This window comes from Sturnus vulgaris, chromosome 14 (assembly GCF_052056855.1).
Source record: "Sturnus vulgaris isolate bStuVul1 chromosome 14, bStuVul1.hap1, whole genome shotgun sequence".
Classification (NCBI taxonomy): domain Eukaryota; kingdom Metazoa; phylum Chordata; class Aves; order Passeriformes; family Sturnidae; genus Sturnus; species Sturnus vulgaris.
The window spans coordinates 2949856-2977262 of record NC_142256.1 but is presented as its reverse complement, the minus strand read 5'-3'; the positions used below and the strand labels follow the sequence as shown (position 1 = coordinate 2977262).

At 55.1% G+C, this 27407-nt stretch overlaps 1 protein-coding gene across 5 annotated transcripts; it reads right to left on the bottom strand.

Moving 5' to 3' along the window:
* Window positions 1–65: 65 nt before the first annotated feature.
* Window positions 66–25699, bottom strand: LOC106853762 (actin-binding protein WASF3-like). 5 transcript variants are annotated; one of them, XM_088172965.1, is made up of 9 exons: window positions 25637–25699; window positions 15504–15656; window positions 13553–13687; window positions 13159–13312; window positions 12799–12916; window positions 12460–12635; window positions 11782–12042; window positions 10238–10620; window positions 66–9247 (listed from the first exon to the last, which is right to left on the bottom strand). In XM_088172965.1, the coding sequence occupies exons 2-9, from the start codon at window positions 15634–15636 to the stop codon at window positions 9090–9092; spliced, it is 1518 nt and encodes a 505-aa protein (XP_088029091.1). In that variant the 5' UTR covers window positions 15637–15656; window positions 25637–25699; the 3' UTR covers window positions 66–9089. The 5 variants fall into 5 exon arrangements, with proteins under 5 accessions (XP_088029091.1, XP_088029093.1, XP_088029094.1 ...); XM_088172967.1 differs by having other exon boundaries at window positions 13553–13683; XM_088172968.1 differs by having other exon boundaries at window positions 13553–13683; window positions 15504–15662; window positions 25637–25695.
* Between the last annotated feature and the right edge of the window lie 1708 nt (window positions 25700–27407).

The following is a 27407-nucleotide window of genomic DNA, read 5'->3' as shown; positions in this document are numbered from 1 at the left end:
GGGAACATCACAGGGCTGATTAACCCACAGCAAAGGACAAGTTGACAAAAAGCCAAACCCGAATCTACTGTAACCTCTTAAAATCTTTATTAATTTTTTTTCCTTTTTTTTTTTTTTCCTTTTCTTTTAAATTTAATTAGCACATGCATAAAGTGTCAACAGTTTGGGGTTAAGATGACATTTCTTGAACAAATGTAGTTACAAGGGGTGCCTCGGATGGATCCAGGTTTTCCTCTCTACCCTGTACAGAGGGAAGCTCGAGCTGCCACCGCCGTCGTCCCTAAATTCCCATCCTCGTGTCACCACAGGCAGAACCCACAACACTGGGGAGAAATACACTTGTTCACACGTAGCAACTGGGTAGGGGAGATAGATACGGGCAGCAACATCTACTCACCTACTGACTAAGTGCACATGGTTAAAGACCCCACCAGACAGTGAACTCCTCCTTCCTGAACTCAGCTTTGTAATAAAATGGGAATCTGTCATGGCCTGGAGTGGGTGATCTTCCCTTGGGAAGGTGCCTGTCTCCCATCAGCTCCTTCTAGCAGGTAGCAAATCTAAGGAGACAGAGGAATTCTTCTGCTGCGATTAAAACCCGAGCCTTTTGCAGGAACATTGGGGCTGACGCTGAGGTGTCTTTGTCCCCTCTGTGCCACCCCTGCAGAGCTGGAGCCAACTTCCACAAAGAGCAGCCCAAGCCCTGGCCCTGGGCTCTGTGTGTGATCAGCTGGTGCCAAAAGGGGAGAAAACTGCTTTTTAAACACCCATCTGGAGCTGGCTGCTCACCGATGCTCTGCTTTGGGAGGGCTGGTGCCCCAATGCTCCAAGAGGTCTCCTGAGCTCAGAATTTGGGTAGTGCAGAGAGGTTTGGGGGGTCTGAGGTGCCTTGATCTGCAGGGCACAGGAAATGATCCTCACCTGCCTTCAATTGCTCCCAAAATAACTCTCCTACAGCACCTGGCCTCAGCCAGAGGTGTTGGTGCTCCTGCTGGCTCCAAAGAGGATGGAAAACTGGAATGAGATGGCTCCAGTCCTGCTGCAGCAGCTGGGCTGGGATAGTGGGAGAGGAGGAGGAGGAAGGCTCTCCTGAATGCTTACCCCATGACAGCAGCAACCCACATCGAGGTGGTGACAGGGTTTGTCCCCTCCCCACATCCCCCATGTCCTCTGGGGACTGCTCCTGCTCCTCCAGGCTGCTGGAGCAGATTCCCTTGACTTAGCCAAGACTGGAGTGAAAACTGCTCCCCAATCCTCTCGTGTGGAAGGAGGGATCCCAGAGGGTCCCACGGGGTCTGGGCAGCTCCAGGTTTCCAGCCCAGGTGAGCTCTGTCCATTCCCAGCACAGCAGCACCACCCACCCCAGGAGCTCCCTGGCAGTGCCACAGGGACCTCCAGGAAAGGCACTTGTGTCATAAGGAGCTGCCCTGGCCCCGTGGTGATCCCAGCAGGAATTCTGGATCCAAGCCCTCCGTGTGGCAGGGCACAGCTGAAAGCAGAGGGGAGGAAGGTGCCAGCACAGCTCAGCATCACCCCAGACTCACACCCTGCTTCAGATCCCCCCAGCAAGTCAGGCAGCCCCAAAATTCAGGAAGTCTATGGAGGTGAGGAGCCATCAGCCCCAAAAGGTCCTGAGAATGCATTTGGGAGAAAAGGGGGTTTTGGATTTGAGCAGGTTGGGTGGGATTTGGGGCAAGCTGGTCTCATGGAAGGTGTCCCCAGGCTGGAAATCCAAACCATTCTGGGATTCTATGATTTGCTTCCTTTACCTGATCTGCTCTGAGCCGAGACAGAAAAACACCAGGAAGAGCAGCCCCATTTGTGGAAAACTGGCCAGAACTACAGATAGAGCTGAAAAACCTCAGTGTAAAATTAAATTTGGAGGGGGAGCAGTGCAGGGGGTGTTAATAATCATAACTCTGATTTTTGGAGAGCTCTGCCAATGCTGCCAGCAGGAAATCACCAGCACTCCATGGGCATCACAGAAATGTCCCTGCCTCCAAGTCCTCTTCGTTTTTAACACGAGACTTTTGTGGTTTTTCCATGGAGTCAGTAATCCCAACGGAGGCACCAGGATTGCAGCAGCACCACTAAGAGGTGAAAATCAGAGAGGGTTTGAAACGCTTGAGCTGGGGAGGGGCCTCCAGGCACAAAAGCACCTCCTGTGGTAGCAGGAGCTCCTCTCCTGGCTGCATTGGGGGTGATGTGATTATTGATTTCCCTTAAACATCACTTTCCTGAATTTTTGGAAGTGGTTCTGGTGGCACCTGCTTCGTTCTGTTGCTGTGTCTGACCTTCCCTTGAGGGAAGGAAAAGGAACAGTTTATCCTTCTGGAAATCACGTGTGAGTTGTTTGTTTGCTTTTTACATTTTGGGTGGGAGGGGTTTATTTGTTTGCTTATTTTTAGTTTTTTTTTTTTCAATTTAATCTTTTAGATTTCTCAACTGAGCTACCCCAAATTTACTCCAAAGGGTAAATTTTAAATTGTCCACCTCAGTGGCTTACTCACTACAGCCTGTGGATCACGAATGGCCCTGAGGAACTGTTTTCTTTTAACTATTGAAATACAGCAGAAACAGCTGCGAGTTCACATCCTCCCCTCCCAGGTGTTTATTCTGCAGCATGTTTTATCTTTATTCTATTTGAGGATCAACACCAAAACCAAGGGGGAGCTGAAGCAGCTGCCCTGGCTGCTGGGGGATGCTTTGGGGTGTAACCCCCCCAGGATTAGCCATGGAGGGGATGAGGGAGAATCACAAACGTGCCAGAAATGCCCTGTGGAGCTCTCCCACGGCAGAGCCTCTGTGACCTGAGCTTCCCCATCCTCACCTCCAGAAAACTTTCCCTGAGACCTGACTTTGCTCTTTCTTGCCACAGCTCAATCCCACACTGACCTGGAGAACAGATTTATTTCATCACTGACCTGGAGAACAGATTTATTCCCCCCACTGCCCTTTGTGGCTTTGCACAGGGTTTGACCTGGCTGAGGTTTTGCAGGATTTGACCTGGCTGAGGTTTCCCCTGTGCAGGCTGATGTGATCATAACCAATCTAAAATGCTGGGCTGGTTTTTTTTCTGCCTTATTTTCTCCTCTCTGCACTCTTAACCTTAGACAGAACCGAGTGCTGGAATTACCACTGAGCTGAAAATCCCCCTGGGGCCAGCCCAGCCCCCTGGCATTGCCACCGTGGGAAAAGCGTGCAGGGAAAGGCTCCTTTCACACCCTCTTGGGCTCACAAAAACCAGGGGGAGCTTTAATCGTGTACCTGGGAAGAGTGAGAGGTTAGAGGCACCTGTGGGAAGATCCCTGCTGGGAGATGCCCGTGGGAAGGTGAAGCATCACCGGTGCTGTGGTGGCCTCAGGGTGCTGTCACTCTGTAATTCAGACACCAATTTGGGTAATGTCACATCAGCTCTGCCTTCAGGGGACACTTTCCATGCAGTTCTTGCTTGGGGGTTTCCCTCAGCAAGAGCCCAACCCTTGCTGCAGGCTCTGCCTCAGGCTGGTGACACCACCGGGGTGGTGTCCCCCTTTGGGGACATCCCATTGTCCCACCCTGCCTGTGGGCACAGCTCTGAAGGCTTTGGGGCAAACACCTCCTCCCTGAAGCTCTTTACTGGAGGGTTTGGTTGTTTTGTTTGGTTTTTTTTAATTCCCTCCACCAGCAAAATGCAGGCACGTTTTTCACCCAGAGAAGGTGGGGCTTGAGAGGGTGAGCCTAGAAAACTTGGGGTTTGTCCAACAAAAAATCAGATTTACACAAAACAAAAAAACAAAAAACAAACAAAAAAACCCCCAAAAAACAAAACAAAACAAAACAAAAAAACAACAAAACCCCTTTGATTCTCAATAATATTGAACTACTTCTTCAAAGTCCAGGTTTGGGTTAGAGGTGTCTGGAAGAGGATGTTTTCCAGAGGCTGTCACATGAATTGAGGCCAGCCCTGGGGGTCACCAGGTGGCTGCAGTGACACTCCCAGGCACCATCCCCACCCCATCCTGCTCATCCCAGAGCTGTGCAGGGGCTGGGAAAGGCTCACCCCAGGGTGCAGGGACCTGCTCAGGGACAAACCCAGCGGGGCTTGGCTCTCCTGGACTTGGCTCAGGCACTTCTGCGTGGGGGAGTGGAGGGGCAGGAGGGCCCTGGTGCTGTCACCAGCGGGGGGACGTGGCTGTGGTGCTGGTCAGGGGTCACCTAGGGAAGGGACAGCAGTCCTCGAGGTGCTGCTGCCCAGTCAAGGGGGAATTTATGGGTGAGTGAGCATTTGAGGCTTCTAAAGTGCAGTGCAGGTTACATGGTCTTTGCTGTAGACTGTAAACTCCTCAGGACAGACTCCTTGCCCTTACTTTTATTTTATTTTATTTTTTAATCTGTAAAGTGACATTCCAGCTGAGAAAACCTTACTCCTAAATAACTACTACTACAGGAAAAAAAAAAAAAAAAGGAATCTCTGTGAAAGGAACAGCCTGTGCTCCCCTTGCCAGCATCCCATCATGGGGAGTGCTTCCCATGGCCATCCATGGTCACAGGGAAGTGGCAGGGAGTTCCTGCCAGCTGTGGACCTCTGGAATGCACCCTCCAAAATGCCACCTCCAGTGCTACAACCTGCCTCCCTCCAAGCCAAACTTCCATGTGTCACTAAAGCTGAGGTGTTAATTCAGGCTCAGGGGAGTCTGCAAAGCTTCTGTTCAGGCTGTTGGGAGTCTGGAAAGGGAGACAGAGATGGAAAAGTTGCTGGGAGGAAATTTGAGGGCTCTTGTGTGGGAAGAGCTCTCTGAAGAAGCCAAGTTCAGCCTTAAGTTTGTCTCTGGAGTAAAACCTTCCCAAGATGAAGCAGCTGCAAAAGCAGGAGCTCTGGTGGGATGGGATGATTGCTCCTCTCTTTCCCCAGGTGGGAAATAAATTAGAAACTGCCCAACCCATTCTTCCTTCAGGACACTGATCCTTTAAGAGCCAGCAGCCAGCTCCAGTGGTCACTCTGAACCAGGGAGACACGGAGGGCAATGCCAGGAGTCAACACTGCAGGACTTCTCCAACCTCCAGAAACCTGAGCAGGATCAGCCTTCAACCCTGCTGTACCATCAGAAAAATCCCTTTTCAGATGAACCTGGGATGTCCAGGAGGTTCCTGATGGACCTCGAGGTCCTCCATTAATATCTCCAAACAGAACCAAAATGGCTCTCCCTGTTCCACTGACTCCAGCCCAATCCATTTGTATGTTCCCAGGATATTCCCCCCCTCGTTGACAGCCATATTTATTATTTTTTAATCTATGCCCATAAATTGGCAAGCAGGGGGAAGCAGATAAAATGGGAAAAGGAACTCTCAGGAGATCAGTTGGGCTCATTAAATGTTTGGCACTCTGTGATTATCCTTTGGCAATGAAATGCCACTGCTGTATTTTAGCAGAGAACACGATACCTTAATGTACAGGAGAATCTCTTCAGCCCAATTCTGGTACTCTTGAGAGAGGAGAAATTCAATCATCTGTGACCTGGATCGTATTTTTTAACGTCTGCCAAGCTAGATAAAATATTTAAATATTCACTTTTATATCAGCCCACATGAGGATTTGAGCATTTCAGGTTGTGTAACGCAGCATGGCCTACTTTGGGGAGAATGTACAGAAATAGGCACATATGTACAAAATACTGAGTGTGCAGCATGTGGGGCAGACAGACAGTGTTAATTAGTGTGGCACAATCCCAGCTGCACCAGCCCTGAGCAGCCAAGGAATTTGATGTCACTTCTGTTGGATTTCAAAGGTCACCTGAGCAAAAACCAGGTGAATCTGCCTCAAATACAGGTGGTCAAGCACGGCTGAGTCCCTCAAGTGAAGGGACACTGAAGGTGGGGTGGCTCTCATGGGATTGGGGCTCTCATGTGGCATTAATGTTCCAGCCTGGGGATCCTGGAGGTCTTTTCCCAGCTGAAGGATTCCTGGTGCTGCTGCTGGGAGGGTGGGGAAGAGCTGCCTGTGCCCTGCTCAGACCTGAAATGGTGTCCAAACCCACCCCGAGGTTGCTTCACCAGCTCCACCTCTCTGGGATGAGCATGGGGGATCCCACCCCTGCTACCAGGACAGCTTAAATGTTTCCAGGGCACTTCTGGTCCCTGCAAGAGGGGGATTGTGACATTTCCAGCCTGCTGGGAGGTCATGGTGCTGCTGGCTGGCTTTGCAGCTGAGAATGTGAGCTGGGTTTGTGTTACCAGGGGATTTCCTTCTGCAGAACAGGATGGGTGAGGGTGTGCTGGGATTGCTGGGATGCCCAACAAGGACGTGGTGTAAGAACCTAAAGGTGTGAGGAAATGGGGATGAGCCTTTCCTGCCCCCCCCGGGGCTGCCAGCTGTGCATCTGCTCTGCAGATGTGGCCCATGCACAGGGCAGGCAAGCCTTGAGTGACCTAAATGACCTTTAGGGTCCCTTCCAACCTTCCTGTGATTGCCAAGCACTTTTCCTGCCAGCTGCCAGTCCCAGCACAGGTGCTGTGAGGTGACAGGGACAGCCCTGACCTGCCACACACCCACGGAGCCCTGTCCCAATTACCACGGTCCCATGTGACATGCACAAAGCAACTGGTGCATGAAAAGAAGGGACCTGATCTTTTTAGGGGCACTGGGCTGCTCTCCAGTTCCCACCAGGGCTGGCTCAGCTCTGCAGAACTGGGACAGACCCAGAGCCAAGGGATGAGCCAGCCCTGTGTGCCCTGAGCCCTTTCCTGGGGCCACTGGGACTCCTCAGCCCTGCTGGGTCCCCACAGTGACTCTGTAGCCCCTGGACCTCTGTAACAGATAAGAGCAGCTCCACCAGCCCCTGCTATCTCCTCTCTCTCACAAAGGGTTATTACTCCTCCTAAATTACCCAAATAAACCAAATTTCCTCTTTGCTTACAGACAGTTTTGTGATTGTGTCTACGTTAATAACGCTCCACCAGAAACGCCACCTTAAATGTTGCCCTGAATTTTTCACACTGCTTCCTTCTGAACCTGCTCCAGGCCAAACCCCAGCTGCCTTCCCAAGGAAAGCAGGTCCTGGGCATTGCAGGGCTCTCTAGAAAAATCCCTTGTAGCCATTTCAAAGCATCTCAGAGGGTCAACATCAGAACCAAGAGCTCTCAGGGAACACCAGAATTTCCTGCAGGGCTCCGTGTCTCTCCGCCTCCTCTGGTCACTCCTGCTCCTTGGGTTTTGCAGATGAGTTATTCCATGTATCCATGAGCATTGCTCTGCTGCTTCTTGCCTTGCCCTTTCCCACATCCCAATTCCATTCTGCACCCTTGCTCAAGCCCACCAGGCACCACAGCTCCCAGCCCGGGTGTGGAGGTGTGGAAGGTGTCACATCCAAGGGACAAGAGACCTTTTTGTGCCACTCAAGAGAAGGGAGAGCTCCTGGGGGCATTTCCCAGCAGCTGGGCAGAGGACTCACCACATCTGGCCGTGAGGGGTTTGTCACCGGGGGAAAATGAGCAGGGACATTGTTCAACACCAGCATTTCCCAGGAAATCAGAAACCTGATCTAGTGGAAGGTGTCCCTGCCCTCGGCAGGGGGTTGGAATGAGATGGTCTTTAAGGTCTCTTTTATCCCAAATCATTCTAGGATTTTTGTGAATGTAAGGGTCAGCATTTGGGTCTCAGCCACATCCTCCCACCTCTTTTACAGGTCTGGCTGTTTCTATATAGTCAAAATACTGCTGAAGTAGCCATCACCTACAGGGCTACTGGGAGAGGCAGGAATTGGACACAGAGCTCAGGCTTTCCCCACTCAGGGACTCGTGGTATAGGGGAACCCAGGAGAGGGTCTGGGGACATCACACTGGCCAAACCACAGCTGGTCCTGGCCCATTTTCCACGGGTGGGGAACTTCTCCCAACTTTCTGCAGGTTTTCACACCTGCCTGTGGTGTTTCCAGTATTTCCCACCCCTTTGCTCTGCCTTCCTCTTTGCCTTCTCCCTTTGTAGCACTGTGAAAGGTTTTCCGTGGACCACACTCTGTTTTGATTGATCAGGTAAAACCCTGTTTTCCCAACTGATTTGATGGGAGAACAGGTATTTTCAGAGCTGGTTACCCAGCTCCTCCATCAGTGTCCAAATGTGGGACAGGGGACAGAGCAGGATCAGGTAGGGGGAATCAGTGCCTGGGTCTGAGTTGATCTCAATTGTACAGGCACAGTTTTTGGGGCTGCAAAGTGCAAGTTGAGAGTTTACCTGAAAGCAGCAGATTGTCTGATTCACTTTTTCTCAAATAACACTGAAATGGTGTCACACTAAGGCCAAGGAGAGCTGGGGCTTGGGGAAGCTCTCTGGACACCTCTACTCCTTTCTGGAAAAGGCAGGAGAAGCCTAGACAAGGCTGTGTCTCCCTGCCAGCCACACCAGCCTTGCCTTCCCCTAGAAAATAGACACAGGCTAAGGTCACCAGCACCCGGGGCTGCTCATGCAACCCGGCCTGGTGGAAGGTGCCTCAGTTCTAGTTGGACTAGATGGGCTTTAAAAGTGCTTTCCAACCTGAAGCATTCCATGATTTTCCAGGGAGCAACAACACAGTGGTGTCACTGCTCCTAAACGTGGTGCCTTGCTCCGTAGGGAAGGAGGCTCCTGCCCACACGCAGCCTTTGGAGCTGCCTGACCCCAAAAACCACCAGCAGCAATGTCCCCAAGCCCACAGGGCCACCCCTGCCCTCCCGTGGTGGCACCAGCTGTGCAAACAAGGCTTCTTCTCCAGGAGCTTCTCGTTATCACAATTAACATTTAGCTGAAAAAGCACTGCTGCCTCTGGGGCTCCCTTCTCTCTCAAAGCACGCTCAGGGCCAGTCTCCGGTCCTGCTCCAGGTGTAAATCTGGAGTAATCCTATTAACCTGCCTTCAGAGAATTTTGGAAGTCATTAACCGTGAAGGTGCTGCTAATTTCTGGTCTCACTGCCTCCGAGGTGTATCCTACCAGTGCTGCTGCTGCCCGCAGGGTTTTGGACATAGTGTAAAAGCAAAGCTCCTGGCCGGGCGGGGCCGCCGCAGCCGCGTTGGGGAAGGTGCCTATACACACCTGGGAGGGAGCGGGGGGCTCCGAGCCAGCCCAGCCCGGGGCCCCTCAGTCCGACCACTCGTTCTCGTCCAGCTCCGAGTCGTCGTCGGACTCGCTGTACTCCACCGCGATCCGGCGTGACAGGATGGTCGCCACGTCATTGCCCACGGGCTCTTTTTTGGCCTCTTGTTCCCACTGCTCCTGGACTTTCCGGAGTTGGATTCCTACGGGAAAAGGGGGGAGGCTTTAGGGGGAGTGCACTCAATGTGCAGCATCCCCTCAGTTATAAACTATTGGCTGAGATAAGAGGGCTGCTGCCCCAGTGGTTACAGAATTATATGGGATTAATGGGATAGGATTGGTAGGAAAGGAGAGAATGGCTGTAAACTGAGAGAGAGTAGGCTCAGATTGGATGGCAGGAAGAAATTCTTCCCTGTCAGGGTGGGGACTCTTCCATGGCACAGGTTCCCAGAACAGCTGTGGCTGCCTCTGGATCCCTGGAAGTGTCCAAGGCCAGGTTGGACAGGACTTGGAGCAGCCTGGGACAGTGGCAGGGGATGGGATGAGATGATCTCTAAGTTCCCAAACCAGTCTGTAATTCTGTGATTCAATGGACAGGGCCTGGAGCAGCCTGGGATAGTGGGAAGTGTCCTTGCCCAAAGCAGGGGGTGGGATAGGGTGAGCTTTAAGGTCCCTTCCAACCCAAACCATTCTAGGATTTTATGAATATATATGATTACAAAGCTGCATCATAGAATAAAGTTCCTCCTCTGCTTCCACTGAGCCTGAAGATACTGAACCTTCTGGAAGGTTAAATTTACCATTTGACCTGGCAATTTGCAGGAAAGGGAAACGTGAGAGACCTTGGAGCTCATCACCCACTGCAGCCTGGGAGGAAACCACATACCTGAGAACAGCAAACTGTGGGGCCACCACGGGTCCCCTACCTGTACACCAGATTTACTCCTCCCACAGGGTGCCACCATCCTCACCCTGGCCACAGCCCTGGCCACCAAGCGCTCGTGTTGCCCTGGGTGTGGCCAGTGCCAAGCTGTGAATGGGTGGGTCACTCACTCACTCACTCACTCACTCATTCACTCACTCACTCACTCACTCACTCACTCACTCACTCACTCGCTCACTCATTCACTCACTCACTCACTCACTCACTCACTCACTCACTCACTCACTCCCTCACTCTCTCCCTCTCTCACCCCTGCGGATGGCTGCCAGCAGGTCGCTCCGGGCATCGCTCATGGGCATCAGCGGGATCTGCGGCTTGCGCGGCTCCAGGGCGGGCGCGGGCGGCGATGCGGAGTGCGCTGGGGAGGCGGACACGGCCGGGGGCCCGGGCGGAGGGGGCGGCGGGGCCACCGGGGGTCCCATGGGGCCGGTCTGCGGTGGGGAGGCGGAGTAGGGCCCGGGGGGCGCTGGGGGCGGTGATGGAGCGTAGGATGGGGGTGCTGCCGAGCCGGGGGCCAGCGCGGGGGGAGCCGAGATGGGGCTGTCGAAGGCGGTCTGTGCCGATGGGATGACGGGCGGAGGAGGCGGCGGGGCCGGCGGGACGAAGTACTCGGCCATGGGCACCGGCTGAGGGCTGCAACGGGGGGCAGAGGGCTCGGTGACACGAGAATCACGGGGTAAAGGGATGGGCTGAGTTAGAAGGGACCCGCAGGGATCATCCCGTCGGTGCACAGGGCATCCCCAACAATCCCACCCTGTGCATCCCCGAGAGCTTTGTCCAAACGCTCCTGGAGCTCTGGCAGGTTTGGTGCTGTGACCATTCCCTGGGGAGCCTGGGCAGTGCCCCACGACCCTCTGAGGGAAGAATCTTTTCCTGATATCCAACCTAAACCTCCTCTGACACAGCTTCAGGCCATTCTCTCGGGTCTTGTCACTGGTCATCACAAAGAAGAGATCAGCATCTGGCTTCCCTCTGCTTCTCCTCAAAGATTTGTGGACAAAATGCCCTTAACCACTCCCCACACAGCTTCTCCTCAACCCCCTCCCATCTTCATGGCCTCCTTTGGACACTGTCTAATATCTCAATGTCTTTTTTATATTGTGGTTCCCAAAATTGCCCCCAATAGTCAAGGTGAGGCTGCCCCAGTGCAGACCAGAGGAGGACAATCTCCTGCCCTTGCCTGATGCCCTCTAGGGCACAGCTGGCCCTCCAAAGCACTGCTGACTGAAGGATGGCACCCATTACCAGCACCCACTGCCCACCCCAGCACCCACTGCCCATCCTAGCACCCATTACCCATCCCAGCACCCATTACCCATCCCAGCACCCATTACCCATCCTAGCACCCACTACCCATCCCAACACCCATTACCCATCCCAGCACCCATTACCCATCCCAGCACCCACTACCCATCCCAACACCCATTACCCATCCCAGCACCCATCACCCATCCCAGCACCCAACTGGCTCTGCTCTGGCTTGGCTCTGAACCCCAATAAAAGCTCTGTCCCAGGGTCAGAATGGTGGTGCAGGTCTGCTGGTGGGATGGGCTACGTGGTGGAAAGCAGGCAACATCCCAGGGGAAAACCCTCCATCCACCCTGCTCTCTTATCTGGGATGATGTTACCCCAAAAGCTTTCCTGACTGATTTCACCTTGAGTCTCACCAGCAGTTTTGGACTGTGAAAGCTGCAGAGGAGGGCTCTCCCTGCTCCAGAAATAGGGGGGTCAGACCCCCACCAAGCCTCCCTTCCCTTGGACACCCCTCCAGCAGCGAGCAGGCTGAAGCTTTACCCGTAATCCTTGACGAGGTGGGGTCTGGGCCCGTTGAGGACGGCCTCGGGGGGCGGCGGGGCGTGGGGCTGCTGCAGCCGGGTCAGGCTGTTCTGCCTGCTGCCCGTGGCTGGCCTGAACACGTGCTCCGGGGGGTTGGTGGCTGCCAGCACCCCCTCCTTGTGCTCTGCTGGGGCCAGGTGGGCTGCAGGGGCCAGCAGCTGAGCGGGGTGGTTGGGGCTGGCCGGGTACGAGTGGTCGGCAGCGTCCGAGGCGTAGGATCTGCAGAGCAGGAAAACCCAAATGTTGTAACCTGAGTATTTGGGGGAGGTGTGGGTTTAGGAGTGTTTTGGGGTTGAGGCAACAAAACAAGGAAAGGCCGTGAAAATATCGATGTACAAGACAGCAGAGTGAGAGCAGAGGGGAGGAGGACACAACGGAGCTGAACCATTCTCTTCCCTTAGCTGCAAAGCAGAAAGTGCTCCAGTTTTATCCCAGTCCTTTTATCCTATTGGTTTTATCCCAATGCCAAGGCTCCTCCTGAGGTGCAGGTGACACCCTGGGGACACCAGCCATCCATGAAGCTGCCTGGCCACCACGAAGCTACCCAGCCCTGCTGTGGGCAACACAACCCCCACGACGACGGAAGAGCAAAGCAAAGGAGAGCCGTGAGCTGAAGGTGTAGGAGGTAGAACCTGCCTATTATCTGGGGACAGTGATCCTTCCGATGACGCCATGTGATAGGGGGATGGTGAGAACCTGTTATCCGGCCGGAATTCTTTATCATACGCCATCATGTTCCACTCCAGGCGCCGGTTCCGGGCTTTCCTCACTTTCTTCACCTCCCGGGTGGAGTCCTCCACCAGCCTCTGCTCCTGTGGGAAAGCAAAGTCACGGCTCCACCTCCAGCCCGGCTCCTCCTGACCAGGAGTCATCCCTGGGGACCATCACCCAGCCCTGGGACATGCACCCAGTGCAGGGGAGGGGACCACAAAGGATGTACCGGGAGGTGACTGTTCCCCAGCTGTCCCCACCCACCTTCTGCCTGCGCTTCTCCTTCCTCTTGTCTTCTGTCGCCTGCAGCATTTTCTCCTTCCATAAGTTGAAGAAGTAGGAGGGGTCGGTGTAGAATTTGAGGCCATCCTTCTTATCATCCCTGGGGGTTGGGAAGGGAGGAGAGAGGGTTACCAGCCACAGGAGAAGACCCTCTGCTCCCCTTCCCAAGGGCTTTGGTACAACCACGACCGTGCTGCCCCAGCACAGACACATCCAACACAGCAGTCACCACCTGCAGGGTGTGGACACACCTCCCGAGCACCCCATGCAATGGCGGTGGCAAATGGGGACAAATGCCTGATCCTTGTCATGGAAAGGACCCCCTGCAGGAGGCTCCTGTACCTGTAGGGTGTGAGGATGTTGAGTGGTGGGGGTTTGTCACAGCGCTGGTACATCTCCATCACCGGGTTGGGGATGGAGTTGCGGGACACGACCTGCTGGTTCTGCACCGTGGAGCTCTTGAAGGCTTTCCTCATGTTGATGTCTTGCAGAGAAACTGGGGGGGAACAGGAAAGACAAGGGATGCAGGGGTGGCCTCAGCCCGTCGAGTAAGGCATGGCAGGGGTGCCAAGAGCACATCTGGACACCACCCCAAACCAGCCCCAGTCCAAGGGCACATCTGGACATCACCCCAAACCAGCCCCGGTCTTGAGAGCACATCTGGACATCACCCCAAACCAGCCCCAGTCCCAAGAGCACATCTGGACATCACCCCAAACCAGCCCCAGCCCCTCACCTTCCTCCACGGTGGAGTCCAGCTGTGTCACCTTGATGACCAGCAGGTCCACCCTCTCCTGCAGTGAGTTCATCCTCATGTAGAAGCTGTTGGCTTCGTTGAACAGCTCTCCAAAAATGTCCTCTGCGTGCCTGCCTGGCAGGGGACAACGCGCCTGTCACTACAGCAGGTGACTCACCCAGCTCAGCCCATCCCCAGCACCTCCCCTCTGGCTCCCTAGGGTGCTCTCCCCAGCCTGGATTTCTGGGAGCTCAGCCTCATCCTCTCCCAAAATGCTGCATGGAGGCAGGGGAGCCCAAACCAGCACCCCTTTCCAGTGAGAGCAGTAGCCACGGGGGCACAGAACATTCACAGTGCCCCAAAGAGCCCTTGGATCCATCGGGACAGGTCAGCCAAAAAAATGAACATCACACAACATGACCTGGGGAAATTCAGCCCAGAAAGCCAAGAAGAGGGCAGTGGGGACAGTGCCACAGCAGGGAGAATCTGCAATTTGTTTCACTTTATCAGTTCTTTTCCTGCCTCTCTCAGTGCATCCCTAAAACAGCTTATTTATTTAGGGTTATTTATTTAGGATTATTTAGCTTTTTCTTGGAGTTATTCCTATCACGGAGCTGAGTGAGGTGTCTGGCAGAGCATTACTGATACCTGTAGGTTACAACACCAATCCTACCCCATCCCATCCCATCCCATCCCATCCCATCCCATCCCATCCCATCCCATCCCATCCCATCCCATCCCATCCTATCCCATCCCCTCACATCCTCAGGGTTTCCTCCAATCCCACCTATCAAACAGTTCCCAAGATCAGGGAACTTTTAAAACCCCTTCAGAGCATTCACCAGCTTGGTAACATTTAATTTCCTTTTCCCCTGGACTAGGAAGCTTGAGCAGACCTGGGTGCTGCTCCTGTGAGCCACTGCACTTCCAGCAGCTCCCTAAATCCTGGGTTTATTTTTCTGGGAGTATTTTAGAGCAGAATCTACTTCTGCAGGTGTGTAAAAGAGGGGGAGCCCTAAATAGCATCTCTGTTTTAAGTGGATATTTAACATGAAATAGGTTGCCCCCGTTAAACCTTCACCCTGGTGTGTGCAGTGCTCTCATCTTCCCCTTTTCTGCTGAGATCAGTCCCAGGGCAGGAAGACAGCTGAGGATTTAGACCTTTGATAGAGACCTCCCTTCCTCAAAAAGCTCTAAGTTTAAAAATAATCGCTTAGAGTATTTTAAATCTTCACCTGACCTTCCTGTTTCTGGCCAGGGGGAAAAGCAAGGGGCTCCTGAAGGCTTTCTGTCCCCCAGCTGCGGGAGGAAAATGGGTCCCAAAATGTCACCAAGTCCTCATTTTGAGTTTGGCCATGAGCACCCTCCTGTTTTCAACAATCTGGATAATTCTCACTGAATTAGGAGTGGCTGCAGCCCACACGGCTCTCACACAATCCCTGTTTCTCTGTGTTTGGAACTGCTGGGAGTGACTGTGGCATCCAATGCCATCCCATTGCCATCCCATTGCCATCCCATTGCCATCCCATTGCCATCCCAGTGCTATCCCATTGCTATCCCATTGCCATCCCAGTGCTATCCCAGTGCCATCCCTGTGCCATCCCATTGCTATCCCAGTGCCATCCCATTGCCATCCCAGTGCTATCCCAGTGCCATCCCTGTGCCATCCCAGTGCCATCCCATTGCTATCCCAGTGCCATCCCTGTGCCATCCCAGTGCCATCCCTGTGCCATCCCAATGCTATCCCTGTGCCATCCCAGTGCCATCCCATTGCTATCCCAGTGCCATCCCATTGCTATCCCATTGCTATCCCAGTGCCGTCCCAGTGCTATCCCAGTGCCATCCCAGTCCTATCCCATTGCCATCTCAGTCCTATCCCATTGCTATCCCAATGCCATCCCTGTGCCATCCCAGTGCCAGCCCACACCAGGGCTGCTGTGCCATGACTTACTGAGGCTGCCCAGCTGTTTGATGATGGCAGCCAGGGTGCTGTTGGTGACACATTCCAGCTCACTTGTCACCCCATCAGGAAGGGCCCCCCGGCACAGGTGCCGGGGCTCGATGTTCCTCTTCACCAGAGGCATGGCGAGCCCTCACTCCTCTCCTGGAGAGGACAAAGAAAGGAAAAATGAAAATACTCAACTTTTACCATTTACCTGTTCCTCCCACATCCCTCATGGCAGGCACAGCAGGACTTTTCCGAGCAGGGGATGCTCTGGGGGTGCAAACCTCGGGGTTCCAGGGTGGAGGTGAGGACTTTGTCCCTACCTTTGTGCCACCGTGTCCTTTCCCACTCACTTCCCAGAGCTGTGCTCAAACCAGGAGCAGACTCCCCTGTGCTGCAGCCCTTCAGCTGGCCCCGAAAAGCCTCATGCAGCCCAAACAGAAGCGAGGAAGCGCTTGTAATGCCATTATTTCCAGCTCACTGCAGGCTCTCCAGGGTTTTATTTGTGCACACACTACACTGAGACAAGCTGCTCTGGCCAGCTCATCCCAGCTCCCTGCATGGCCCCCCAGCATCCCTGGGTGCCCCCATAGTTCCTGTGTGCTCCCACAGCATTTCTGGGTGCCCCCATAGCTCCTGGGTGCCCCCACAGCATCCCTGGGTGCCCCCATAGTTCCTGTGTTCCCCCACAGCATCCCTGGGTGCCCCCATAGCTCCTGGGTGCCCCCACAGCATCCCTGGGTGCCCCCATAGTTCCTGTGTTCCCCCACAGCATCCCTGGGTGCCCCCATAGCTCCTGTGTGCCCTCACAGCATTTTTGGGTGCTCTCCTAGCATCCCTGGGTGCCCGCATAACTCCTGTGTGTCCCTACAGCATCTCTGGGTGCCACAACATCCCTAGGTGACCCCCCCAGCATCCCTGGGTGCCCCCTGAGCTCCTGTGTGTGCCCTCATAGTATCTTTGGGTGCCTCCCCAGCATTTTTAGGTGCTCTCCGAGCATCTCTAGGTGCCCACATAACTCCTGTGTGTCCCTATAGCATTTTGAGTGTTCCTCCAGCATCCCTCGGTGTCCCCATAGCTCCTGTGTGTGCCCCTACAGCATCTTTGGGTGCCTCTCCAGCATTTCTGGGTGACCCCTGCTCCACTGTCCCCCCGCTGAACTGGGGATGGTTCATTTTCTACAGGGTTTAAGGAGATGAAGGGAGATCCCCACACCCAAAGGCCCCCCTGAGGGCACCCATGGGAGCTGCAGGGAAGGATGGAGGGGCACCACGGGGTGTGGGGTGCTGGGGACACGGTACCCCGCTGATGTAAAGGGTGAATGGTGGGAAACAACCTGGGAAAGGAGGCAAAAAAACCATTTATTTTCCACAGTGGTGTCTCCTGGGACTGGGACACAGACCCTGGGACTGGGACATGGACACAGACCCTGGGACTGGGACACAGACCCTGGGATTTGGGCTGGGACACAGATCCTGGGACTGGGACACAGACACTGGGACAGGGACACAGACACTGGGATATGGACACAGACCCTGGGACTGGGACATGGACATAGACCTTGGGATTTGGACTGGGACACAGACTCTGGGACTGGGACACGGACCCTGGGATTGGGACTGGGACACAGACCCTGGGACTGGGACACGGACAGGCAGTGACCCCACAGGCTCACACAAGAGGGTTTTAGGTGCCACCAGTGCATTCGGGCTCAGCTCAGCCCTCAAAGCAAAAGCGAACTGATAGCTGGGCTGAGCAGAGAGCACCACCAGCATTCCCAGAGAGCAGAATCCCCCTTTTCACGTCCCCACCCGCCCCATCTTTCCGAGAATTTTGGCAGAAGGAAAAGCAGCTCCCGGTAATCGCCGGGAGCGGAGCCGCCGGGCGCCGACATGGGAGCCAGCGATTCCGCCCGTGAGCGGAGCCAGCAATCTGCAGAGTTCACATTTTTTGGCCCCGGCAGCTTTAGACGGAACAGTTTCCCATTGATAGCACCCGGCCAGCGCTCCCAGCAGCAGCAGCAGCTCCTCCGCTGTTTTCAAATGCAAATTCAAGCTCCCTGCATGAAAAGCCCGAAGCCTTTTCCTAAGGGCTGGGCTCTGCCCAGGGCACTCGGGGTGCCAAGGGAGGGACCCCGGTCCTGAGCCCTCCGCAGGTTCGGGCTCAGAGCAGACTCTGTGTCCTCCAGCGCTTCCCAGACTCACTGCTCACGGATGTGGTGCTGTCCCCGCCTCCCAAAAATCAAGATTTGTGCCAGCTGCTCATTCCTCTGTGACAGCATTTGCAGGGGAGGCTCTGGCCGTGTACAACCCCCTTTCCTGGGCACCCCAAAGAGCTGAGCAACCCTGGCAGCTTCACCCCGAGCTGCTTTTATGTGTCACCCCAAAATGTGCCCTCAGAGGCTGAGCCCTGGCACGTCCCGGGGCTGCAGAGACTGCAGGGCACAGGGCAGAGCCCTTAACGAGCTGCCTGGGCCCAGCAATTAGGAAAGGGGAACAAAGAGCCATTCTCAGCATCCCTTTGGGCCACAGCCATGGGACATGGCCACTGACACAGCCAGGGCACCCAGGGCTTTTTGTCCCTGCACAGGGGACCTGGGGGGAATTGGGGCCACCTGAGCCCGCAGCCCCCACAAGGACCCTGGAACAGAATGAAGGAAAAAAAAAAGGGATTTGTGGTTTGAAATTTCTCGTCAGGGACAGATTGGAAGAGAGGCAGGAAGTGGGTGAGGGGTGTGATGGCAGACTGTGCTATGGGAGAGCATCCCTGGAGGAGGAAAATCCCTTTAATCTCACCCCAAAGAGGCCAAACAAGACTCGGAGCTCGCAGTAGAAGGAGCCAAGGAGGAGTTGGGCACATTTTCATGCAAGGACAGCCTGTAAAGGCAATTTTGACCAACCCACAGGAGAATCTGCTTTCCAGACCCACCCCAATAAATGGAGCACGGGGATCAGAACCCCTGGCAGCCCTCCCCTGACAAGTGTTCTCTCAACCTGCTGCACCAACAGCACCAAAGCTCTGACTCCTGCCCTGAAATCCCAACTTCTCACCTAAAACCTGTCATCTCTAGGCCTGCCCTGACACGTGGGACCACAGTTCTCTGGGTGAGGATGGGCTGTACGTGACTCCAGAGAGACCAACTTCATTTCTGTCCTCTCTGGCACGTCTTGCTCACACCCACCAAGAGGCTGCCCCCAAATCCTGAGCACTGATGGCCTGGCCAGAGCCTCAGAAGGGGACGCTGAGCTGTGCCCAGCACTGCTCCTGCTCTTGCTGGTATTTCAGTTGATGTCCAAGACTTCAAGGGAATGATTTTAGGTGGCAAAATCTTTTCCTCAGACCTTCAGGAAAAGGCTCCCAAGGGCAGGGATCATCTGGGTGCAGGCTCTAGGATGATTTACAAAACTAAAATCTATGGGATTTCACTGTCTCCTGAGTGGAAGCCAGGAGCCCTCAGTGGGAGGTGATGTCAGGATGCAGGAGGAGAGAAATGGGAGCCAGAAACTCAGCAGGAATTTCTTGGAGGGTGAAGGCAGGAGAAATGGGACCAGCCAGGAGCTGGTTCAGGTTTCAGGTGCACTGTGGGGCTTGTCCCATCACTCAGCTTTTCCCTGTGACTGGAAAGAGCCAATAGCTCTAAATGCCACAGGTGAGGGGAGACACACCCACCAGCTTCACCTGCTTCCCAAACCCAATGGTGGAGCTTGGAAGGGAATCACATCCAGCCAAGGTGACCAGGCAGGGGAGGACATGAGACAGAAATGAGCTGTTTCTTGTGCCCTAAGACGCTGATTTCCCCCAAGGAACAAAATCCCCAATCCAGAGCTGCTGGCAGCACTGAGGAGCAGCCCCTGCTCTCCCAGAGCAGTGAGTTCTGGGCAAGAAGGGCTGTCCCAGTCCCTGTAGACCAGGCTGGGGGTGTGATTTGCTGGCCCATGGGTGACCCTTCCAGCTGGCTCCTTCCAGATGTTATCCCTCACCTCAGCAGCCAGCAGATCTGGCAATTTACATCCCTGGGGTTCATCAGGGCAGAAAAGCAGCTCTCGTTTTGCAAGAAGGTCCAAAAAAAGGAGTTTTTTGTCCAGCCATTGCTCCTTACATTCTTTGCAACAGCTTTTCACTGTGCCCTCATCCTCCTCCTGCCCCAAATCCACTCTCTCCCACTGGGCTGTGATTTACAACCCTGTGGGCAGATCCAAAGAAGGACCAGGTGTGCTCTGGGTGGCCCTGCAAGGAGGGACAGGCTGGTGACCACAGATTTCCCAGGTGCTGGCTAATCCCTGTGGCAGATTTTTGGGTTGGTCAGTGCCCAGCACCTGCAGCCCTGGCGCCTTCCTTGATGTTGCATGAGAGAGAAGAGAGAAGTGTCCTGGCTCCCACATCCTTTCACTGGGCTGTGGTGGAGCAGAAAACAGTTTTGGTGGTTTTTTTCCATGGGGGTTCCATGCAGGAAAAAGCTGGAGTGGGACTGGAGCCATGGCAGGGATGAGCAGCACTGGTGGGAAGGATGTCCATGCTGCAAATCCAGGCACTTCCAATATTTCTGATGGAATTGGGTGGTGCATGGAGCAACAGGAATTAGGGAAACCTCCTTCACTCTGTGTCATCCAGCCAGGAAAACACCCTGAGCTTGGATTTGGGTAGAATATGGGGAAGTGTGTGGTGAAGCAAACACCTCAAGACTGGGAGTTGGGGTCAGCCCTGCACTAAGCTCAGTTCCAGGCTGAGCTTTGGGGCAGTTTTGCTCAGCCCTTGCAATCGAAGCTCTTTCCCAATTTGGGCTTCCCAGGGTCCTTCTGAGCCCTGAGGAGCAGACACTGCCAGGAACTGGAGGCTTTTGCAAGACAGCAAATCTTTGGTTGGATGCCAGGAGCCAGAGTAGTGAAAAAAAACCAAGAAGTATGTTGAAAAATCTGTTAACCTTGAACAAAAAAGTTTATAAGTGAATATTAAACCAACAAGAAGTGCCAGATATCGTGGTGCCTGCTCAGGATCCTGTTTTGGTGTAGAACCCTTAGAATGGAGAGGTGAGGAAGGGCTGGGGGCAGGAGGGAGGCACAAAGCAGCCCTGAAATTGTGAGAAGAGCAAAAAAACCCTGAATTTGAAATCAGGAAAAGGACAAGAGGCAGAGCTGACACTCAGTGGGGCTTGTAGGTGCCTGAAGGAGCGCATCCTGTGGATTTTGGCAGGATGGATCTGGTACAGAAGAGAGCTGGGAAGGATCTGGGGGTGTGTGATGCTTCTGAGCAGACAGAAATAGGTGTAGGTGTGAAAGCAGCAGGTTCTCGAGGTGTCGATTTGTGGAGCTCTGCCACCAGCGTGGGATGGTTCAAAGAGCAGCAGCACAAACCTGCAGAGGACAGAGAAGCCACCAGCAGCCACCTCATGGCTGAGGGGCAACCTCTGCCTCAGGTGGCCCTCAACTCCTGCTTTCCTACCAGGGTGGACCATAGGGAGAGCAGAGCCCGCGGGGGCTGAAGTTTTGTTGTCTCAGGAGAAATTCAGCCAGGAAAAGCCGTGCAGGCAGCTCTTTGTGGTGCAGGGAAAAACCTGCCTGGGAGAGCTGGGCCAGATTTGCTGATTTACTTCCCACAAAATGGAGCGTGAGCTGCACCACAAGGACTCGTTGCTCTAATTTACAAAATGCATCTGCGACCACTTTGTCATTTGTTGCACAGCCCAAACGCCTGAGAACGCCACCAGCATGACAAATGTCACTGCTCCCTGTGAAGGTGACCATTGCTCCAGAGCTGTTGTCCAAAGGTTCATTAAATATATTAAAACCGGCTGGATCTTGAGTGTTCCCCTCGCTCAGAATAAAGCAGAGGGCAGTGAGAGTAAATTCTCAGGGTGGCACTGGGGGCTGGTGGGCAGGGCAGAAGCAATGCCACTGTGTGCCCCTTCCTTGACACCTCTGCATCCCAAAGGAGCCTGGTCTGAGGGCATGGAAAACATCCCAGCCCCGCTGGAGGGTCAGCAAAGCATCAGATGGAAAAATACCTCGGGGACTGAAAACCCCGGGGTGTGGGATGGTGTTTTTGTCCCTCATCCCCAGGATATCAGCCCGGGAAGCTGGAAGCCAGGGCTGAGGGCTCGCTGTGAAATGAGTGGAGAGGTCTCAGCCCGGGTGGCACAGAGGGAATTTTGCTGCCGGCCAGGAGCAGATTTGGGTGGAGCAGGGGAAGGGCCGGGTCCTGCTGCCAGAGCGGGGTTAGAGCTGTGTCCGGCTGGCCCCGGGGCTCCTCTCCACGGCCCCTGGCCGGGCTGGAGCAGTGACCTGTGTCCCACCGGGCAGCGCTGCCCCCGCATCTCCTCCTGCCCATCCGCGGCTCCTCCTCTGCCAGCTCCGCCGGGAGGCTCCAGCGAGTGCACAGCAAAGTGCAACACAACCTTAAATCATGGCTAAAAATATTCCTCTGGAGCTTTATTAGTAAATGCCACAGTTGGTGGTTTGGTTTGGGGTTTGTTTTTTTTTTTCACCCCCCTCTTTCTGCTGTAAAATGTTTCAGCTCTAGGAACAGCACTTGACTAAATCGTCTCTAAACCCCCACCAGCTCCGAAGGCTGGGCTCTGCAGCACCAGCCCTGCTTAGGAGGATGCCAGAAAACCAACTGGGGTCAGTACAGAAACCTCGTCCTGCTGTGAGTCTGGTTTAAAACACACAGGTTTTATCTAAATGATGTTTCTTTTAGGGTAGGTGAGAGCAAATTATGTAAATCACAGAATCCCAGGAAGGTTTGGGTTTAAGATGATCTCGTTCAACCCCCTGCCTTGGGCAAGGACACTTCCCACTATCCCAGGCTGCTCCAAGCCCTGTCCATTGAATTACAGAATCACAGATTGGTTTGGGAACATACAGATCATCTCATCCCATCCCCTGCCACTACCCTAGGATGCTCCAAGCCCTGTCCAGCCCAGCCTTGGACACTTCCAGGGATCCGGGGGCAGCCACAGCTTCTCTGTGCAACCTGTGCCAGGGCCTCACCACCCTCACAGCCAAGAATTTCTTCCTAACCTTTAATCCAAATCTCTCCTCTTTTCGTTCAAAACCATTCCCCATAGACCTATCACTATTTCCCCCTGTAAAAAGTCCTTCTCTCCTTTGGATAAGCCCCCTTTAGGTACTGGAAAGGGCTCTAAGGTCTCTCCAGAGCCTCCTATTCTCCAGGCTGAACAATCCCATCTCTGGCAAAGAGGATTTTCGGGCAGTAGCTTTCCTTGGGGTTTAGCTAACGTGGAGTTTGGGTTCTGTTGTTTGATTTCTCAGAAATGGGGAGTCCTCAGTGTCCCCTGGCACCGGTCATGGAGCTGAAGGCCACTTCTCCATCTCCTTCCCATTTGGCCCTATCTCTGCTATGGATACAGATCAGAGTATCCATAATCATGCAAAACCCATTAAAAAAAAAAAAAAAAAAAAAGACATCCATCCCGATGTCTTAACGCTGAAGGGAAAAAGGAGGGGGAAAGTTGTGGGTGAAAGGATGCATGACCCTCCTCCATCATCCCTTGGCTGCTCCACGCCTGGTTCCTGTGCGAGGAATGCCCGGGAGCAGCGGCACTGCCTTGATCTCCAGAGGAGGAGTCAGGGGCTGGGGCTGTGGGAACACAGCGCAGATCTCAGCTCTGTTTTGGCTGCAAAAGATCCCTGCTGGCCCAGAAATCATGTGTTGTTTTTAATGACTCTATCACCAAAGGAAAATCTTCAATGACAGCTTTTTTTTTTTTTTCCCTTTTGTGCCCAGCTCATTACCAGAAGGATCTCCCTCGCTCGCTGCCGGGTTGTGCGAGCAGGACGCCGCTGAACAAACCGGCCTTTTTCTCCCCAGTATAGAAGGCGCTTTGATAAACCGGGGAAACCCTCGGCCAGCAGCGAGGGGCTTTCTGGAAAGCGGCTGCTGCTGCCTTTGGTTTGAGACTGGCATCTCCAGCAGCTCCAAGCTGCTCCCTGCGGGGCTGGGCTTTGCCTGCTGCTCCCCAGAGTGCCCCTGTGGGTTTTCCCATCAGTGCTGGACCCTACAAAACTCCGGGTGGATGTGGGGAAGAGGGGGCAGATGCCAGCCTGGAGCTGGCTGCAGCCTGGCTGCTCAGAGATGTGCGAAATGCCGCGGCTCTTGCCCGCGGGGTGCAGCTCAGAGGGTGTCTTTTTGGATGAGCAGCTCTGCAAAAAAAAAAAAAAAAAGAAAAAAAAGAAAAAAAAAGCGTTCTAGCTTTTCTTTTTATATTTCTTAACACTTCTGGCTCGAGGGCTGTTGTTCGTAACTTGTCAAGATCTTGGCATCGGCGGCTGATTTGTCATCCGCCATAAAATGGAGGATGAGCATCTTTGGTTCAGAACTGGGCCAAGGCAGATGACAGCTCAAAGCAAAATATGCTTCATCTCCAGTTTTCTCCGTGGGCTTCAGCTCCCGGGAAAAGGAGCGGACATTTGGGGTCTGAGTTGCATCACAGCGTTCTGGGTAAGATCCCTTCTCCTGCTCTGCGTTTGCGACAGCACAGCCCGGTGCACATTAACCCTCTGCCTGCCAGAGCAGGCTGTGCTGGACTGATGCTGCCATCACCCTGCCCTCCTCACCGAGCTCTGCAACCTGCCACCCTACCGAGATACTCAAACACCACCAAAACACCATTTTTTAAAACAAAATGATACCAGCAATCTCTTTAGAACCCAGGCAACGAGCTGCAGAGTGAGGGGTGTGCCTTGGCACGCTGAAGTTTGCCGGATGAATTATTAATCCTGCCATTCCCGAGCTGCCCGCGCATCCCGGTGCTGCGCTCGCCTCCTCCGGCCGCTGGCCCCGGTGTGCCGGGCACACCAAGCGTCACAAACTCCTTCCAAAAGCATCTCAGTCCGGAGGTATTCTATTCCATCGCGCTGACACCACCACGAGGCAGCGAGAACTCGAGTTGGAAGCGATAAAATTAAAGCTCCCTGCAAGTAGCTGAATCACCGAGCGTGGAGGCCCAGGCTCGGCAGCTTGGAGGGGCTCTGTGCCCACCTGCAGCTCTGCCCATGGGGGTTCCCCGGGCTGGGGGGGGGTGACGGAGGGGGCTCTGAACGTAGCAGGGATCCAAATCCCTGGGAGGGCACCAGGATGGGGACGAGGGGGGGCCATGCATGACAGGTGACACCAGGTTGTGCCCTGCTCAGCGCCATCCCTTGTGCATCCCCAGCTTCACACCGGCCTGCAGAGCCCCCCGGACCTCTCCCAATTCCCCAGCCAGGGGGTGATGAGCCCTGCCCTGCTCTGGCTGTGGGTGCACAGGCAAACCTGGGCCCACTTTATCCCCCACAGTGATGGAAAGATGAAGGATCCTCCCTCCCCAGGATGGCAAGGATGTCAAGCGAAGCCCCCCGCCCCCACCCCGCCCCCATGCGAGGGTGCAGAGCAGCCAGGTCCCCCTCCCTCTCCATGTAGGAATGCGAAGTGACAGCACACACACCCCCTCCCCAGCGCAAAGGTGCAGAGAGGCCCGGAGCACCGCGGTGCCAAGCACTGCTGGGATCCCTCCCCCCCGCCATGAAAACGTGCAGAGCAGCCTGACCCCCTCCCCTCCAGGCAAAGGTGCAAAACGTGCAGGATTTCCCCCCCCCCGGCCATGAATAGCTGCGAAGTGGAGGGACCCCCCCCAGGCAAGGATGCCAGGCAGCTTGGACAGCCCCTTCCCAAAGCATGGATGCGAAGGGATGGAGGACAGCCCCCCGCCCCCGTGCACGGATGCGAAGCTGGGGGGGATGCAGCAAAACGGGGATGCGGAGCGGCCCTGCCCCCCCGCAAGGATGCGAAGGGACGGAAGAACCCCCCCGAAAGGATGAAAAGGGATGGAGGATCCCCCCGAAAAAATGTAAAGGGATGGAGAACCCCTTCCCTCGCAAGGACCCCCCCCTCCCCGCCGGCAAGATATAAAACAGCAAAGAATCACCCACCCCCCGTGCCAGGATGCAGAGCGGTGGGGGATCCCCTCCACGCAACGATGCCCCCCCAAAAGAGTGAAAATATACGGGAGACCCCCACAAAAAGGCTGCAAAGCCCCCGACGCCCCACGAAGGGATGTCCCCCCATGCGCGCTCACACCTGGGGGGGGACAGGGACCCCCCACTTCCCCTGCGCCGCGTCATTCCCGCATCCCCCGCGCTCACCTCCGCCGGGTTGGGGGTGCCGGGGCGTGTCTCGGCGCTGCCCGGCGGGGCCGTGCGGGGCCGTGCGGGGCCGTGCGGGGCCGTGCGGGGCTGCGGCCGCCGCCGGCGCTGCCCGCGCCCCGCGCCCCGCTCCGCGCTGCCCGCGCCGCTCCGCAGTGCGCGCACGGCGCATGTGCCCCCGCGCCGCCCCCGCCCCGCTCCGCCCCGAGCCCGGGGCTCCCCGAGCGACACCGGCACCCCCAGAACCGCCCTTACAACTTGGCCTCGGGGTTTTAATAAATCCCTCGCTCCCCGCGGCTTTCCGGCCTCTGGCTGTGAGATGCGGGTTTGGAGCATCCCGCTGGAAATCCTTCTGCTGGCGCGGTAGGGAGGGGAAGGGATGCTCCGGTGAGAGGGAGAGGTTTGGGCATCGTCTTCTCCAGGTGTGGCATTGCCACCATCTTTTTCATGCTTCCTCTGTGCCCTGTGGAGTCTCTGGGTGTCTCCCCATGGATCAGATCCAAGCCAGGGGATATTGATGGTCTTGGGGTGTTGTGAAGCCCCAAGAAAAACATCACCCTCCCCGAGGATTTGGGGTCCTTGGTCATGTCACAGAAATATTGCAAGGGCTGGAGCTCCTCTGCTCTAAGGGCAGGCTGGGAGAGCTGGGGTTGTTCACTTGGAGAAGGAAAAGGTCCAGAGAGAGCTCAGAGCCCCTTCCAGGGCCAAAAGGGGCTCCAAGGAAGATGATGACAAAGTTTTTAGCAGGACCTGTTGTTACAGTACAGTAAGCGATGGTTCTAAAATAAAAGAGGGTCAATTTAAACCAGATATGAGGAAGAAGTCTTTCACGATGAGGGTGGTGAGGCCCTGGCACAGGGTGCCCAGAGAAGCTGTGGCTGCCCCTGGATCCTTGGAAGTGTCCAAGGTCAGGATAGAGGGGGCTTGGAGCACCCTGGGATAGCAGGAGGTGCCTCTGCCCATGGCAGGGGGTTGGACTAACAGACCTTTAAAGATGCCCTCCAGCCTAAACCATGCCTTGATTCTGTGCCCCAGTGCCAGCACTGGCCCACGTTGAATGCAAACATTTGCAGGAGCCTCATCTGATTGGGGGTCTTACAAAATCCAAGCCTGGGAGCCCTAGAATCCCAAAATTTGGGATTTGGTTTGGGTTGGAAGTGACCTCAAGGACCATGCAATTCCTACAGCCATGCCACCTTCCCCTAGACCCCCCTCAGGTCTCTGCCCTTCCCAGGCCACTCCAGCCCACCCCAAACCCATCCCAGGCTATGTCCACACTCCAGCCCCAGGGTCTGGCAGGGATTTTGCAGGGGTGATGGGAATTACTCCTTCAGGGGCTGAGACTGCAGGAAAACCACACAGCTCTGCCCACGGCAGCTGCATGTCCGTGCCAAGGATGCCAGCAGAGCCAGGGCAGGCTCCAGTGACCCCCACAGCCCTGCCAGGGCCACCGAGGGGAACTCTGGGCTGGAGGTGGTGGTGCAGCAGAGCAAGGCACCCACAGAACAGAATCTCAGACCCTGGGGGCAGTTCTGAGCCCCTCAAGAAAGACTTTGAGGGGCTGGAGTAGGTCCAGAGAAGAGAGTGGAGCTGGGGAAGGGGCTGGAGCCTCAGGAGAGGCTGAGGGAGCTGGAAAGGGGCTCAGCCTGGAGAAAAGGAGGCTCAGGAGGGACCTTGTGGCTCTGCACAACTCCCTGACAGGAGGGGACAGCGGGGGAAATCGCTCTCTACGCCCAGGGAACAGGGACAGGAGGAGAGGGAACGGCCTCAA

Bases quoted from the DNA above. Each gene is read 5' to 3' on its own strand.
- LOC106853762 (XM_088172965.1), bottom strand. From the start codon at position 15,636: ATGCCTCTGGTGAAGAGGAACATCGAGCCCCGGCACCTGTGCCGGGGG. The intron at 13,313-13,552 runs GTGAGGGGCTGG...GTTCCCCCCCAG, and splicing joins GGACTCCACCGTGGAGGAAG to TTTCTCTGCAAGACATCAAC. The intron at 12,636-12,798 runs GTGGGTGGGGAC...GCTTTCCCACAG, and splicing joins AGGAGAAGCGCAGGCAGAAG to GAGCAGAGGCTGGTGGAGGA.